This window comes from Gavialis gangeticus, unplaced genomic scaffold, assembly GCF_001723915.1.
Source record: "Gavialis gangeticus isolate Ggan-Ray unplaced genomic scaffold, GavGan_comp1, whole genome shotgun sequence".
Classification (NCBI taxonomy): Eukaryota; Metazoa; Chordata; order Crocodylia; family Gavialidae; genus Gavialis; species Gavialis gangeticus.
Window position 1 is genome coordinate 233,195,047 of NW_017729032.1, and position 12,424 is coordinate 233,207,470.

General features: G+C 43.2%; 1 protein-coding gene across 1 annotated transcript in view; it reads right to left on the reverse strand.

Annotated features, from left to right (window-relative positions):
• USP25 (ubiquitin specific peptidase 25) overlaps positions 1-12,424 on the reverse strand; it is a 183,636-nt gene that overhangs the window by 83,309 nt on the left and 87,903 nt on the right. The window contains exons 8-9 of the mRNA XM_019523898.1: positions 5,950-6,087; positions 5,004-5,080 (exon numbers count right to left, since the gene is read on the reverse strand). Of these exons, the coding sequence (XP_019379443.1) occupies positions 5,004-5,080; positions 5,950-6,087 (215 nt within the window). The remainder of the gene's footprint in view (positions 1-5,003; positions 5,081-5,949; positions 6,088-12,424) is intronic.

Consider the following 12,424-nt stretch of genomic DNA (forward strand, 5'->3'; position numbering starts at 1 on the left):
TGTGTCAGAGTTGTCTGAATTATCAGCTGTTGCTGAAATTATAATCATAAATCTATGGTGTGCCAGAGAACTATAACTCAACTAAAAAATGACCCAGAAGGGAAGTGGGTAGACTGGAACACAAAATATGAGAGGTGCACTAATACATCGGTCCCATATCAGATCAGCAGTGATATAAGGAAAAAAGTGACAGTATTGGAAATCAGCTTTTTATGGCTGATGTGGCCAATAATGGGGCCAATAAATGCCCTGTGCATACGCAGCTGCAGTGCAGCACATGGGCAGCCAGGAGCACAGCCTGGCAGTGTGGCGAGAAGCCAGGTTCGGCTGGTAAGTCTGTTGTGAGGAAAGGGGGCATGGGGAGGGGAGAGATCAAGGTCCTCTTGGTGAGGGAGGGAGTGAGGCTCGGGCTGGGGCAGGTGTTGCACAGCCGGGATAGGGTGTAGGATGGAGCCACAAGTGTCTCGTCCAGGGACATGGGGGGGGGGTGGTGATGGTGGCAGCTCCAGCTGCTGCATGCACCCTAGGAAGACATGGGGGGATGCCCCTGGATCTGTGCAGGATGAGGGTGGGCTGCCACTGCGGGCTAGGGTCAGGGCAGCACCAGGCTCTTTCTGACAGGGTTGAGCCAGGGCTGTGCTCAGTGGTGGCTCTGAGAGGGGTGCTCAGGAGGACTATGGCAAATTTTGGAGTGGCTGCAGTCCTCCCCACCCCCACCACAGTCCCCTTCCCAGCACCACCACTACCGTCCACCCCAAGCACAGCCTGGCCCAGCCCCCTCGCCAGGAAAATCCCAGTGCTGCCCTTGGCCCCGGCCCCAGCCCGCAGCTGCAGCCTACCCTCGTCCCGCACAGATTCAGAGGCACCACACCCTGCCCCTCAAGCCCTCCCGGGATGCATGTAGTGGTACGAGCTGCCCCCCCACACCATGCACTCTGGATGAGCCGCTCATGGCTCCATCTTGTGCTCTGCCCTGGCTGGGCAGCACCTGCCCTTGCCCCAGCTGCAGTCCCTCCCTCAACACAGGGGCCTCCATCTGCACCCCCATTCTCCCTTCCCTCCTCCCCTCCCCCACAACAGACTTACCAGCTGGACGCCACTCTCCGTGCTGCCTGGCTCCATACTGGAATCGGATAGGGATTGGCTGATATGGCTTACTAAAAATCAGCCACAGGTATCAGCCCAAAAAATCTCTATTGGTGCACCCCTACAAAATATATCCAATGTATGTATACAAATGTGAGAATTATGGAGAATAAACAGTATGGGCTCAAAGCCATAGCCTGTGAAAAGAACTATGATCTGATTTGTACTGCAGGGACCTAACAGGGCAGCTCTTATAGCTGGACTGTCAACACTGATAGTTACAATCTGTTTCAGAAAGACAGGGATGGGAGAAAAGGTGGTGGTGTTGCCCTGCATGTCAGTAATACATATACTTGTTCCCTGGGTCATGAGGAAGAAGACAACAGATCAAAATGTGTTTGGGTGAAGATAAATAGTGAAAGATACAGCACTGCTGAAGTGGGGATTTGTTGTAGGTCACCAAGTCAGAAAAAAGAGATGGATGAGGCACTCTTCAAGGAAATGACAAATTATCCAAAAATTATAAGACAGTACTTATGGAAGACTTCATTTTTCTGGAAGAAAAATGCAAACAAACATAAAATGTCAAGCCAGTTCCTATCTTGTATGGAGGACAACTTTCTGTTCCAGAAGGTAGTGAATACACCTAGGGCACAGATTCTCAACCATAGTGCTGCAGCACTGTGGGGTGCCACAAGATCATTTGAAGGGTGCCCCAGTGAGGAGATAAGCAGATAAAGGGCAGGCTCACACTCTCCCTGCTTAATTTCTTCCCCACCCCAACTGCCTGCCCTATTTGGCAGGAAGCCCTATAATAAACAGGATGCCACTCAGTTCACAAAAGTTATGAAGTAGTACCTTGAGTCTAAAAAGGTAGAAAACCACTGATCCTCTAAAGGATTATCTATTTTGGATTTTGTCCTGACCAATAGGAAAATTGGTGGAGGATATGAAAATGATGGGCAACCTGAGGGGAAGAAATCATGGTATGATAGAATTCCAGATCCTGAGACAAGGAAACCATAAGGTCAGAACTAATAGACTAAGATTTCACAAAGGCAAAATTCAACTGACTAAAGGAGATAATAGCCATGGTGCCATGGGAAGACAGACTGAAAGAGAAAGGCACTCAAGAGGATGGGAGGCTTCTGAAGGGGATGGTATTGAAAGCCCAACAAGAAAACACTGCAACATGATGGAAGCAAAAGAAGAATGGTAAGAGACCAATCAGGCTGCACAAGGAACTTTTAGGATATCTCAAATAATAAAGGAAAGTACAGAGACAATGGAAAGATGGGCAGGTCACCAAAGAAGTATCCAAGGAAAAAGCAAGAACTTGCAAGGATCAAACCAGGAAAGAAGAGGTTCACCTGGTAAAGGAGATTAAAGACTACAAGAAGAGGTCTATAAGTATCTTGGTCAGAAAAGAAGGACCAAGGAAGCTATGTGTCCAGAGTTAACTCATCAGGGGAACTCTTAACAGAAGATGCAAGGAAGGAGGAACTACTCAACAGCTACTGTGCCTCAGCTTAAACTGCAACCACAGGCCTAATAACAATTATTTGGATAAGGAAGAAAGGAAGCAGAGGGATGAAGTGAGAGTCAGAGAGTTTTTGATGGGTCTGAATGAAATCAAGTCAGCAGGGCCTGATGAATTTCATTCCAGGATACTAAAGAAACTGGTAAAGGAGATGCTGGAGTCCTTGTCAATAATATTTACTAGTTCATGGAGGACAGTGAAGTGCCAGAGGACTGGAGGTGGGCCAACTTGTCCTCTAAAAGAGGCAAAAAGCAGGGCCCAGGGAACTACAGACCTATTTGCCTCACCTCAATACCTGGAAAGTTCTGGAGCATATCCTAAGAAAGGCCATTTGAAAGCACACGGAGGAGGTAAGGTTGATTATGAGCAGCCAGCATGGATTTACTATGAATAAATACTGCCAAACAATTCTGGCCTTCTTCGACAAAATAACTACTTGGTTGGATGGAAATGCAATGGATATAGTGTATCTGCATTTCAGCAAGGCTTTTGACAAAATTTCCCACGTGACCTCCTTATAAACAAATCAGAAAAATGTGGGGTAGACAAAACTACTATCAGCTGGACAGACAACTGCTCAATAGCTACTAGTAAATGGATACACGTCAGTATGATGAGCTTTCAAGTGAAATCCCACAGGGGTCTGTCCAGGGCCTGGCATGGTTCAACATGCTTAATGATTAAGCATGCTAAGTTAATGATTTAGACACTGGAATACAGAGCTTCTTGAACAAATTTGCAGATTACACAAAACTGTGAAGGATCACAAACACATTGGAGGAGAGGAGCAAAATTAAGAAAGATACTGACAGACTGGGAAGCTGGGCTGGAACTTTTAATAAATTAGACGTTTTTCAAGAGTCAGAGATTGTAATGACAAGGAATTTAGCAGATTCACTGGAATCGGATGTGGCTGTGAACACTTCTGCTATAGCCATTATGGCAGCTTGAGCTAACAGGATGAAATTCAATCCTGATAAATCCAACACATCAGCAAAAACAATCAAAAATATAAATAAAAAAAGGTGACACCTGGCTGGATGGCAGAAGTACACAGAAGGATCTAGGAGCCTTGTAGATCACAGACTTAATATAATTCTACACTATGATACAGCTGTACAAAGAATAAATAAGGTTCTGGAATGCATCAATAGATGCATTAGGCACAAGATGAAAGACATGTCAGTGCATCTCCACTCAACACTGGTTAGGTCTCATCTAAAGCACTGTGTGCAGTGCTCCACATTTTAATAAGGACATGAAGAAATTAGAGAGTCCAGAAGCAGGTGACAAGAATGAGACAAGCTGGGGATTTTGACTGGAGTGTGCCAATGCTTCTGCTGGGACTTAAATCCAGAGCCTCCTGGCTGCAGGTTCTTGCCCCTCCACTCACAGCAAGGCCAATGGCCATATTTGGCGTCAAAACGGAATTTTACTCCATGGTCAGATAGATAACAGGCTGTGGGAGTTGTTGCCTTCCTCTGTAGCAGGGGGTGTGGGCCTCTTTTGGACCTCCAGTGTATATTTAACAGCCTTTGTACCAGTAGGACACTGGCAGCCATAGTCCCCCTTATGTACCTGTGGCAGATGAGGGTGTTATATCTTATGCTTGTGACAGGGTTGACTGCATAGTCATACTAACACATTAGACAATGGATTTGTATACAATGGTTTGGATAGGGATGATCCTGCCTCTGGTGTGGGGTTGAACTAGATGACTCCTGGAGGTCCCTTTCAGCCCTACTTTTCTATGAGTCTTTGATTCTATGTCCTCAAAGCAGCTTTCCCTATACAGTGAAACTTTAAAAGCTGATTTAAATGAAAAATGCCAAACAAAACAAAACAAAAAAAAATCAGCCATAGACTAGATTGTTTTAAGCATGCCTTAAAAAAGGACTACTGATTCTTATCCCGTTACCTGGATTAGCTCTTATGATCCCTTTTTTCCTACTGATTTATTACTTTGCTTCCTCTCTTCATACCGGCCTCCACCCCTCTCTGACTTCTCTCCCAGCTGTGTCTTTTGTATGCAAATCACTTTCTGATAGCCTGCTTTGTGCATGTCCTTTCATGGCAGCTGATGAAGTGAGAGATATGCCTCACAAAAATTTATGCATATCTGATTTAGTTAGCTGCTAATGTGCATTTCTACCCTGCCTTTTCTTCCCCTAATAGAGGAATACAGGTCCTTGTAATACAGGTCCCCTTTTTCCTCACCGTAAGCGAGGACTAAGTTATTTCTTCTGAAATTTCCTCTTCACATCAGGGGACGATGATCAAAGGACATGGGAGGGAAGCAGTTTTCTTTAAAAATGATGGTTTATTTTTATTATAACATTTTGATAAATGCCATTTCTACAAGGAAGAAAACTCTCACCTCTCCTCTTCAGCTTTAATTTGGAAGGCATCTTCTAACCAATCTAACAGCTTGTGCGTGAACTCACTTACATCTTGCTGTTAAAAACAACAAACGATTAATAAACATTTATGTGTATTCCAGAAAACAACCAGGTGTTACTCACCTTCAAGAACTCCAAAAGCAAAACATTTTAACACCATATGACAATTGTTTCCTACAGGTGGCTTCCAGATTGCATTGCAGTCCTTACCACCGCTCACTTATCATGGTGCTCCAACGCATTTCATGTACCTCATTGTCTAAACCCTCTGGTATCTGACAAGGGATGACTGATGCTGCCTACATGGAATACTGAATTCAGTATATTAACTGAATTAGAACCTAATAAGTGAACGACATAACCTCATGTGGATAAAACTGACTGAAAGGAGAAAAATACTTCTCAAAATTGCCAAGATTGAGAGAAAACCAAAAGAAAATACAAGTACCAAAACCCTCCAAATGAATATCTAGGAAAAAACCATATCAGGACTATAATTGCCCAAAATGTTCTTTAGGTATCAGAAATAAGTTTCTTCCAAAAGCTATTAGTTCCATTTAACTTCCAAATTTTACTCCTGAATGTGGAACTCTAGAATGCGAGTCTTTTAATAATTTGAATGATAAAAATAATTATTACATGTTTTTTGTTCTTTTAATTTAAAAACAAAGATTATGACAGGTTGTTTCTACTTGCAAGTTTTGCTCTGGTATGTGGAGAGAGTATGTGCATCTGAAACTGACACTCCGATGTAGTCATAACATATTCCATGGGGACAACAATCAAAAGAAAGAGAATAAAGTGAAACAGTTTCCATCAGCAGCAATTTATATAGTATGTTTAAACATGTTATGTTAAACATTTGTTAGACACAACCATACAAAAAAAAAAGACCAATTTTATTTATAAATCTTTAAATGTTACCTGTTGAGAGTCGTTTGATTTGAAAGCATTTTTAAGAATTTCGACTGCTCTGGATGGATCAACGTATTTTCTCTTTGAGCCAACAAGAAGTGCAAATAGATACCTCAGCTCACGCATGAAAGGCAAATTCCGATGTTCCTATATTTGAAAAGATTTGAAGTATTTAATGCAAAATAGTTGCACATGTATCATCTTTTAACAGTAAAAAAGAAACTGGGCACATGCAGTATGTGACTATAGGGTAGAACAGACATCACACAATGAAGCAGATCAGCTGTGCCAGGATGCGACCCAGCCCAGCTGATCTGATGCCTTGGACAAAACATATAGCCTGGTTTTCTACCCATTGATCCTGCAACACAAGAGGCAGCAAGTTCTCCATTTACAGAGACCCACCCTGGGAAATGTCTGGGATGAGTTTCTGTAAGCAAGGAATGCCAAGCAGGCACTCCCAGGGCTAAAGAGGCCCACTCCTTCATGGGAATTCCTACGACATGCAGGATCAGGCCCCTCAACCTCAGGAACATCTGCCCGGAGCAGCCAGAGAGTGTGGGCAGCTCTGGGCTGTCCATTCTCTCGCACTATAAAGCTAACAGACATCTGCTGCAATAAAATAGCAGAAACTATTACTACCCTTTAGTTGGAGACATAAATTAGGACACTTATGGCATGGCAAATGGTACAGACATGTTTGATTTCCCTCTCTACCAACATAAAAATTGTTATGGCAGCACAAGGGCAATAGCTATTTATACCCTACATTTTGTGTACCACCATGATATGCAATATTCACTTAGGTATTGCTCATGTTGGGCCACAAGCATTTTGTTTGGGTCAAGCCACAATACAGATATTGATATAAAGTTCTCAAAAGACTGCAGTCAAACTTGGATTCCTGAAAATTAGTTTTTATGATGCCAAATTTAGACACAGTTATTTGTCAAGGGCTGGTGGTTGCAAGGGGGGGACCTCCTGGAGTTGTACTTATGACAGTAAAAAATTCAAAGGACTAAGTTTCCAAGGCTTGTGCCCATCATCACCCCTGGCCTTGATAAACTAGGAGCAACATGAAACAGCCTGCTCTTATATCTAGACAGGCTTAGTTAAAATACTTGTGCAGGATTTTGCAGTTCTCCAACACTGAAGTGATAAACACAAAATTGTAAAAGTAGGCCAGCAATATTTTTAACCTATAAAAATCTAAAAGAAAAGTACAGTAAATGGAAATGTATAGACAGACACCTCCGTTTTAAACACAGCATTACAGGTGCTATACAATATCAGCCACACCTTTCTTACTCCAGCAGGGGTTGCTGATAAATGGTCATGAGTTTAAGGGAGACACAAGATTTGTATTTCCAGTAAGCATAATGGCATCCCGATCCAATACAGATGTTGAGGTACTAGTCAAACAAATTACCTGCTGACAATAATGGCACACTACAGTCAAATAAAGAGCAAACTTGTTTAGGCAGTTCTATGGAATGATGCTTGGTACGTGCGAGAATGTTTTGGGTAAAACTTATGCTATATATTATATTTAAAAAAGGAATAATAATTATTTCAACTGTACTTTGCATGCTAGCTTTCACAGTCAGATCACCACACATCTGTTACCTGCTCTTCCACCCTGCCCAGGTGTGGGCAACATTTGCAGAATCAAAAGTAATGGAAGATAATGGCTGCACTAAACCTAAAGCTCTTTTTCCAAAGTTTAAATCTTTGGGGAGGGGGTTTATGACTTTTTACATTCAAATCAGATTTCTATTTTCATTTTCCTAGTTCATTATGCTATTATGTTCCATATGCTATTTTACAGGAGTAAATTGTTAAATTATATTTCATCTTAGTTTTGTAAACTAGTTTACTAGTGATCAAGATTTCAGATTTAAAAGCATTTTTCTATTAATATGCATCCATATCAATACTCAGCTTTCTTAAATTTTATTTTGGAATGTACTGAACTCAGAATATTCTAGATTCCGTTCCTGCTTCTGATTGATCAGGGTATATGTGAATGGACAGTCCTGCATCCTTCATCTGCACCCCAAGGCTGATATAAGCTGCATGACAAGCAGCATGTTTTAAATTGTGTCAGTATATACCATCTATGAACCTATGTAGCTGCCATGTACAAGGTCCTGTATTCTCTTCCACCTCTACAAGACCATGTAAATAGCCAGCATTTTTAACATTTTCTAATAAAGTTTTAAGTTTGAATCATGGTAGTGTCTAAATAGCCTAGTTGGGAATCAGGTCCCTGTTCTACCAAAAGCAATCTTCAGGGCCATAATAAAAAGATATGTTGACTTCTAAGAACTCTGTTTGGTAGGGCTGTGCAAAGTTTCGGTAGCCAATTAAATTTGGAGGTGATTCGGCCCAATTCAGCAGCCAAATTTCCAAATCCAAATTGAATCAGGAGATCCATTAATCTCTCTGAACTGAACTGGAAGCCTCCAAATTGATTCAGAGTGATTTGGAGAGATTCAGCCATAGACTGTATAGGCAGGCACTAGGCAGTGCTGGAGGGAGCAGCTGGACAAGCCCTGGCAGAAGCCATGATTCTTCCAGCTGCTTCCCCAGCTGCCCCCTGACCACGGCGAAGTGGTCAGTGCTGGTAGCCCTGGGACAAGCCACAGGGGCTGGGGGAATAACTGGGGAGCTGGGGAAGCAAACCGGAAACTGGGAAATGGAACTGGAAGCTAAGGGAATGACCGGGGACTGGAGGAATAGGGGCCTCCCTCCAGCTCCCAATTTGATCCCCCAGATCCCCAATCATTCTCCCCAGCCCCTGTGGCTTATCCTGTGACTGCCATCACTGTCTGCCTGTATAGTCTATTGCCAAATAAGATTCGGCGTAGAATATCTTCAAATTCAGATTTGGCCAAATTGAATCGGGATAGTGATTCAAGTCACTGAATCGAATAACGTCCCTCCGAATCACCGAATCCAAATCCAAAGTGAACACTTTCCACTTTGCACAGGCCTACTGTTTGTGCACCCCATTCTGTTTATTACAGCCTGCAACACTGTGCTTCATGGCTACTGATGCTTAAATGGCCTTTGCCAAATGATCCAGTACAGTGTTGTGATGCCGCTGCCACACACTTGCACGAAGCTTGCAGCTGTGCAAGATATGGAGCAGGGTCTCACTATTATAGCCACACCTTTGACACCTCTTGTCTTGTCAGATGTACCAGATGATGCCAACAGGCATTTGAGACGGGCTCATTGGATGAAGCACCACTCTGCAAAGCACATGAAATTCCCATAGAGCATGAAGCAGTTGCTGGTGTGCCACTTTGAGGTGACCTCAAAGACCCTGTCCTGGTCAGATTTCACCTTCATGTCACAGAAGTACTTAGGCAGCATAGCATCCTTCAGGAACCTCTCAAGGAACAATAGTGATCTGGTTGCCAGTTGGGGCTGGGATTACCAAGACCTCCAGCACCTGCCGCTCCTCACACCATTTCTTGGAGCACTGATACAGAGCTGATGCACTTCCCAAGGCACCACATGGCAAGGCCTTACTGTGGACCTAAGCCTACAAAGTCTCTGCCATCTCATCTAAACTTTCCTGAGCTGGTTGCTGGAGGCCACATGGCCTGGTCCTTGCTGGATGGTGGCCCAGTAATCTTCCTTTTGGTGTCTCTTTCAGGGCACCAGCAGCAATGTTGTGTACCAGACTGAGGCAGGTCAGTAGGGAGAAGGCATAGGTGACTACTGCAGTGTTACAGAGGTCTCCTATATATGAAGGACACTGGTAACCCTGTGCAAATAGGGGATAAGCAGGATCTCATCCTGGCCCATAATAGCATATTCATCCACTTCTTTAGGAGCTGCATGATTTCACCATCTGCTTTCTTGAAAGGTGTCTTAGGGACTGGTGTATTCTCAAGAACAGTAATATATGAGAAACAGCAGTGTTTATCATATAAATCTTCTGCCAAGAGGCCAGCAGGGAGGAGTCGAGTTTGTGGGTGCTCCACACAATCCCAGGGATAATCTCTTCCAGCGTCTGTCTCACCAGGGGACTAGTGGCATGCCCCCATTGGAGGTAGGCCTCACTCTCCTTCAGGTGCCTCTTGGGCTCACCCTGGGTCTTGCCAGTAGCAGCCAGGACTGCGTTTCTTTCCCTGCAGTTGATATTCAAAGAGAGACATTTTGGAGGCATTGAAGAAATCAAGCCCCATCCACCCAGCTACCACAGAACTTAGCATCCTCTGGAGATCACTGGGCTCATCAGCAGTGAGGACCAGGTTGTTTGCATAGGCCAGAATTATCAAATTATGTCCATCCTGTCTTTTGCACCTAATGCTTCTACTGATGCATCCCAAAACAGCATTCACCTTCTTTGCCACTGCATCACATTGCAGACTCGTATTGAATCTGATCTACTAAGACTCCCAGATCCTTCTCTGTGGGGCTGCCATCCAGTCAAGTGTCACCCATTTTGTATTTATGATTATTCTTCCTGAAGCGTAGCACCTTGCATTGGTTAGTATTGTAATTCATGCTGCTAGCTCCAGTCCAGATTTCCAATCTGCCAAGATCCTTCCAAATTACACACCTGTCTTCCAGTGTGATCACAGTCCTTCCCAGTTTCATGTCATCTGCAAACACAATCCTTCCCAGTTTCATGTCATCTGCAAACATGCTCAAGAAGCTTTCTATGCATCCAAATTATTAGTAAATACGTCTATTAGTAAACAATATAAATTTAATTATTTACATTTAATTGCATTTAATTATTTATAGATCAATAAAGTACACAGTACAGACCCCTTTAGAACTCCACTCAAAACCTCCTGCTATTCTGATATGTATCCATTTATAATTACCCTTAGCTTGCAGCTATTGAGCCATTGTCTATTCACCTTATAATAGTTCTGTCCAGCCCACATTTCTCCAATCTGTTTATGAGAAAGTCATGTGGGGCCTGTGGGGCCTTGTCAAAAGCTTTGCTAAAGTCCAGCAACACTATATCCACAACATTTCCTTCATCCACCCAAGTAATTACTTTGTCAAAAAAGGAGATCAAGTTTGTTTGACACCATTTAGTTTTTAGTAAATCCATGCTGGCTGCTTATGATCAGCCTTTCACAGAACCACAGAGAAATAAAGCTAGAAGGGACCCCCATAGGTCATCTACTCCAATCCCCTGCCTTGGGCACGATCACCCCTATCCAAACCATCTTATGCAAATCTATGGTCTAACCTCTTAGCAAAAACAGTCTACCATGATACAACCCAAGACATAATACTCTAACCTGCCACAGGTAAAGCAGGGGGAACCACAGTAGCCAATGTCTTCCTGATGTAAAGGCTGTTAATACACTCAGATCATCCCGGGAAGTGGGCCACACCCCCTCCACCAGATGCTTGCAAATTAACTTCTTTATGATATGCTCCAGTTCCTTCCCAGGTACTAAGGTGAGGTTAAACAGTCTATAGTTTCTTGTGTTCCCCTTTTTGCCTCTTAAAGAAGGGCACATCCATGGCCCTTTTCCAGTCCTCTGGTATCATGTCCATCTCTCAGAACTTGATGAATATCATTGTCAAAGGCTCCAACATCTCTTTTTCCTGTCCCTTCAGTAGTCTTGGATGCAATTCACAGGCCCTGCTGACTTAAATATATTCAACAACTCTCCAACTGTCTGTCCTGTTATTTCATCCTTCAGCTTGCTGCCTTCTTTATCCAAGTAACCATTATTAAACATCTGGATGGAGCTTAATTCTGAAGCAAAGAATGAGGCAAACTAGCTGTTAGTAATTCTGCCTTCCTTGCATTTTCTGTTTAGATATACCCCTAGCTGTTTAACAGTAGATCTGCAGCTTCCTTTGTCTTTTTTTCTGACTAATGTATTTAGAGACATTCTTCTTCTTGTCTTTAACCTCTATTGCCAGGTGCAACTCCTAGTTTCATCTTTATCCATTTCATCATTATCCATCCAACTCATTCTTTCATCCATTATATTGGTGCCGCATCCTTCACCTTTTATCTTCACCCAAATGCATTATGATCTGCTATCTTCTTCCTCCTGAACCAGGGAACAAGTGTATGAGTTTGACATACGAAGTGACCACAGGTGTTCCTCAGACTCTAAACAGCAGGTCATTAGCATAACCATGCTTGCACTGTTGCCTTCCCTATCTTTCAACACTATACAGTTGAGTAAGTCAGGTAACTATGCATTTCCTCTAACATCCAGGAGGGAGGAAACTATTATTATGCCTATTCTGTCATATGGGGGACTGAGTCAGAGGGACTGATTCACCCAAAATGACACAAGAAGTCTTAAGCAGAGCCTAGAATTCATCTCCAAGCCCAGTTCTAGTACTGTCAACAAAAAAGGCCAGTGTTTATCTAAGCCCTTCACAAATCTGTTGGGAAAGGATGAGTTAACTATCAGCACTAAATTTCAAATCCAGAATGGCAGGTAATTTAACACCTGTGGGGGGGGGGGGGGGGGGG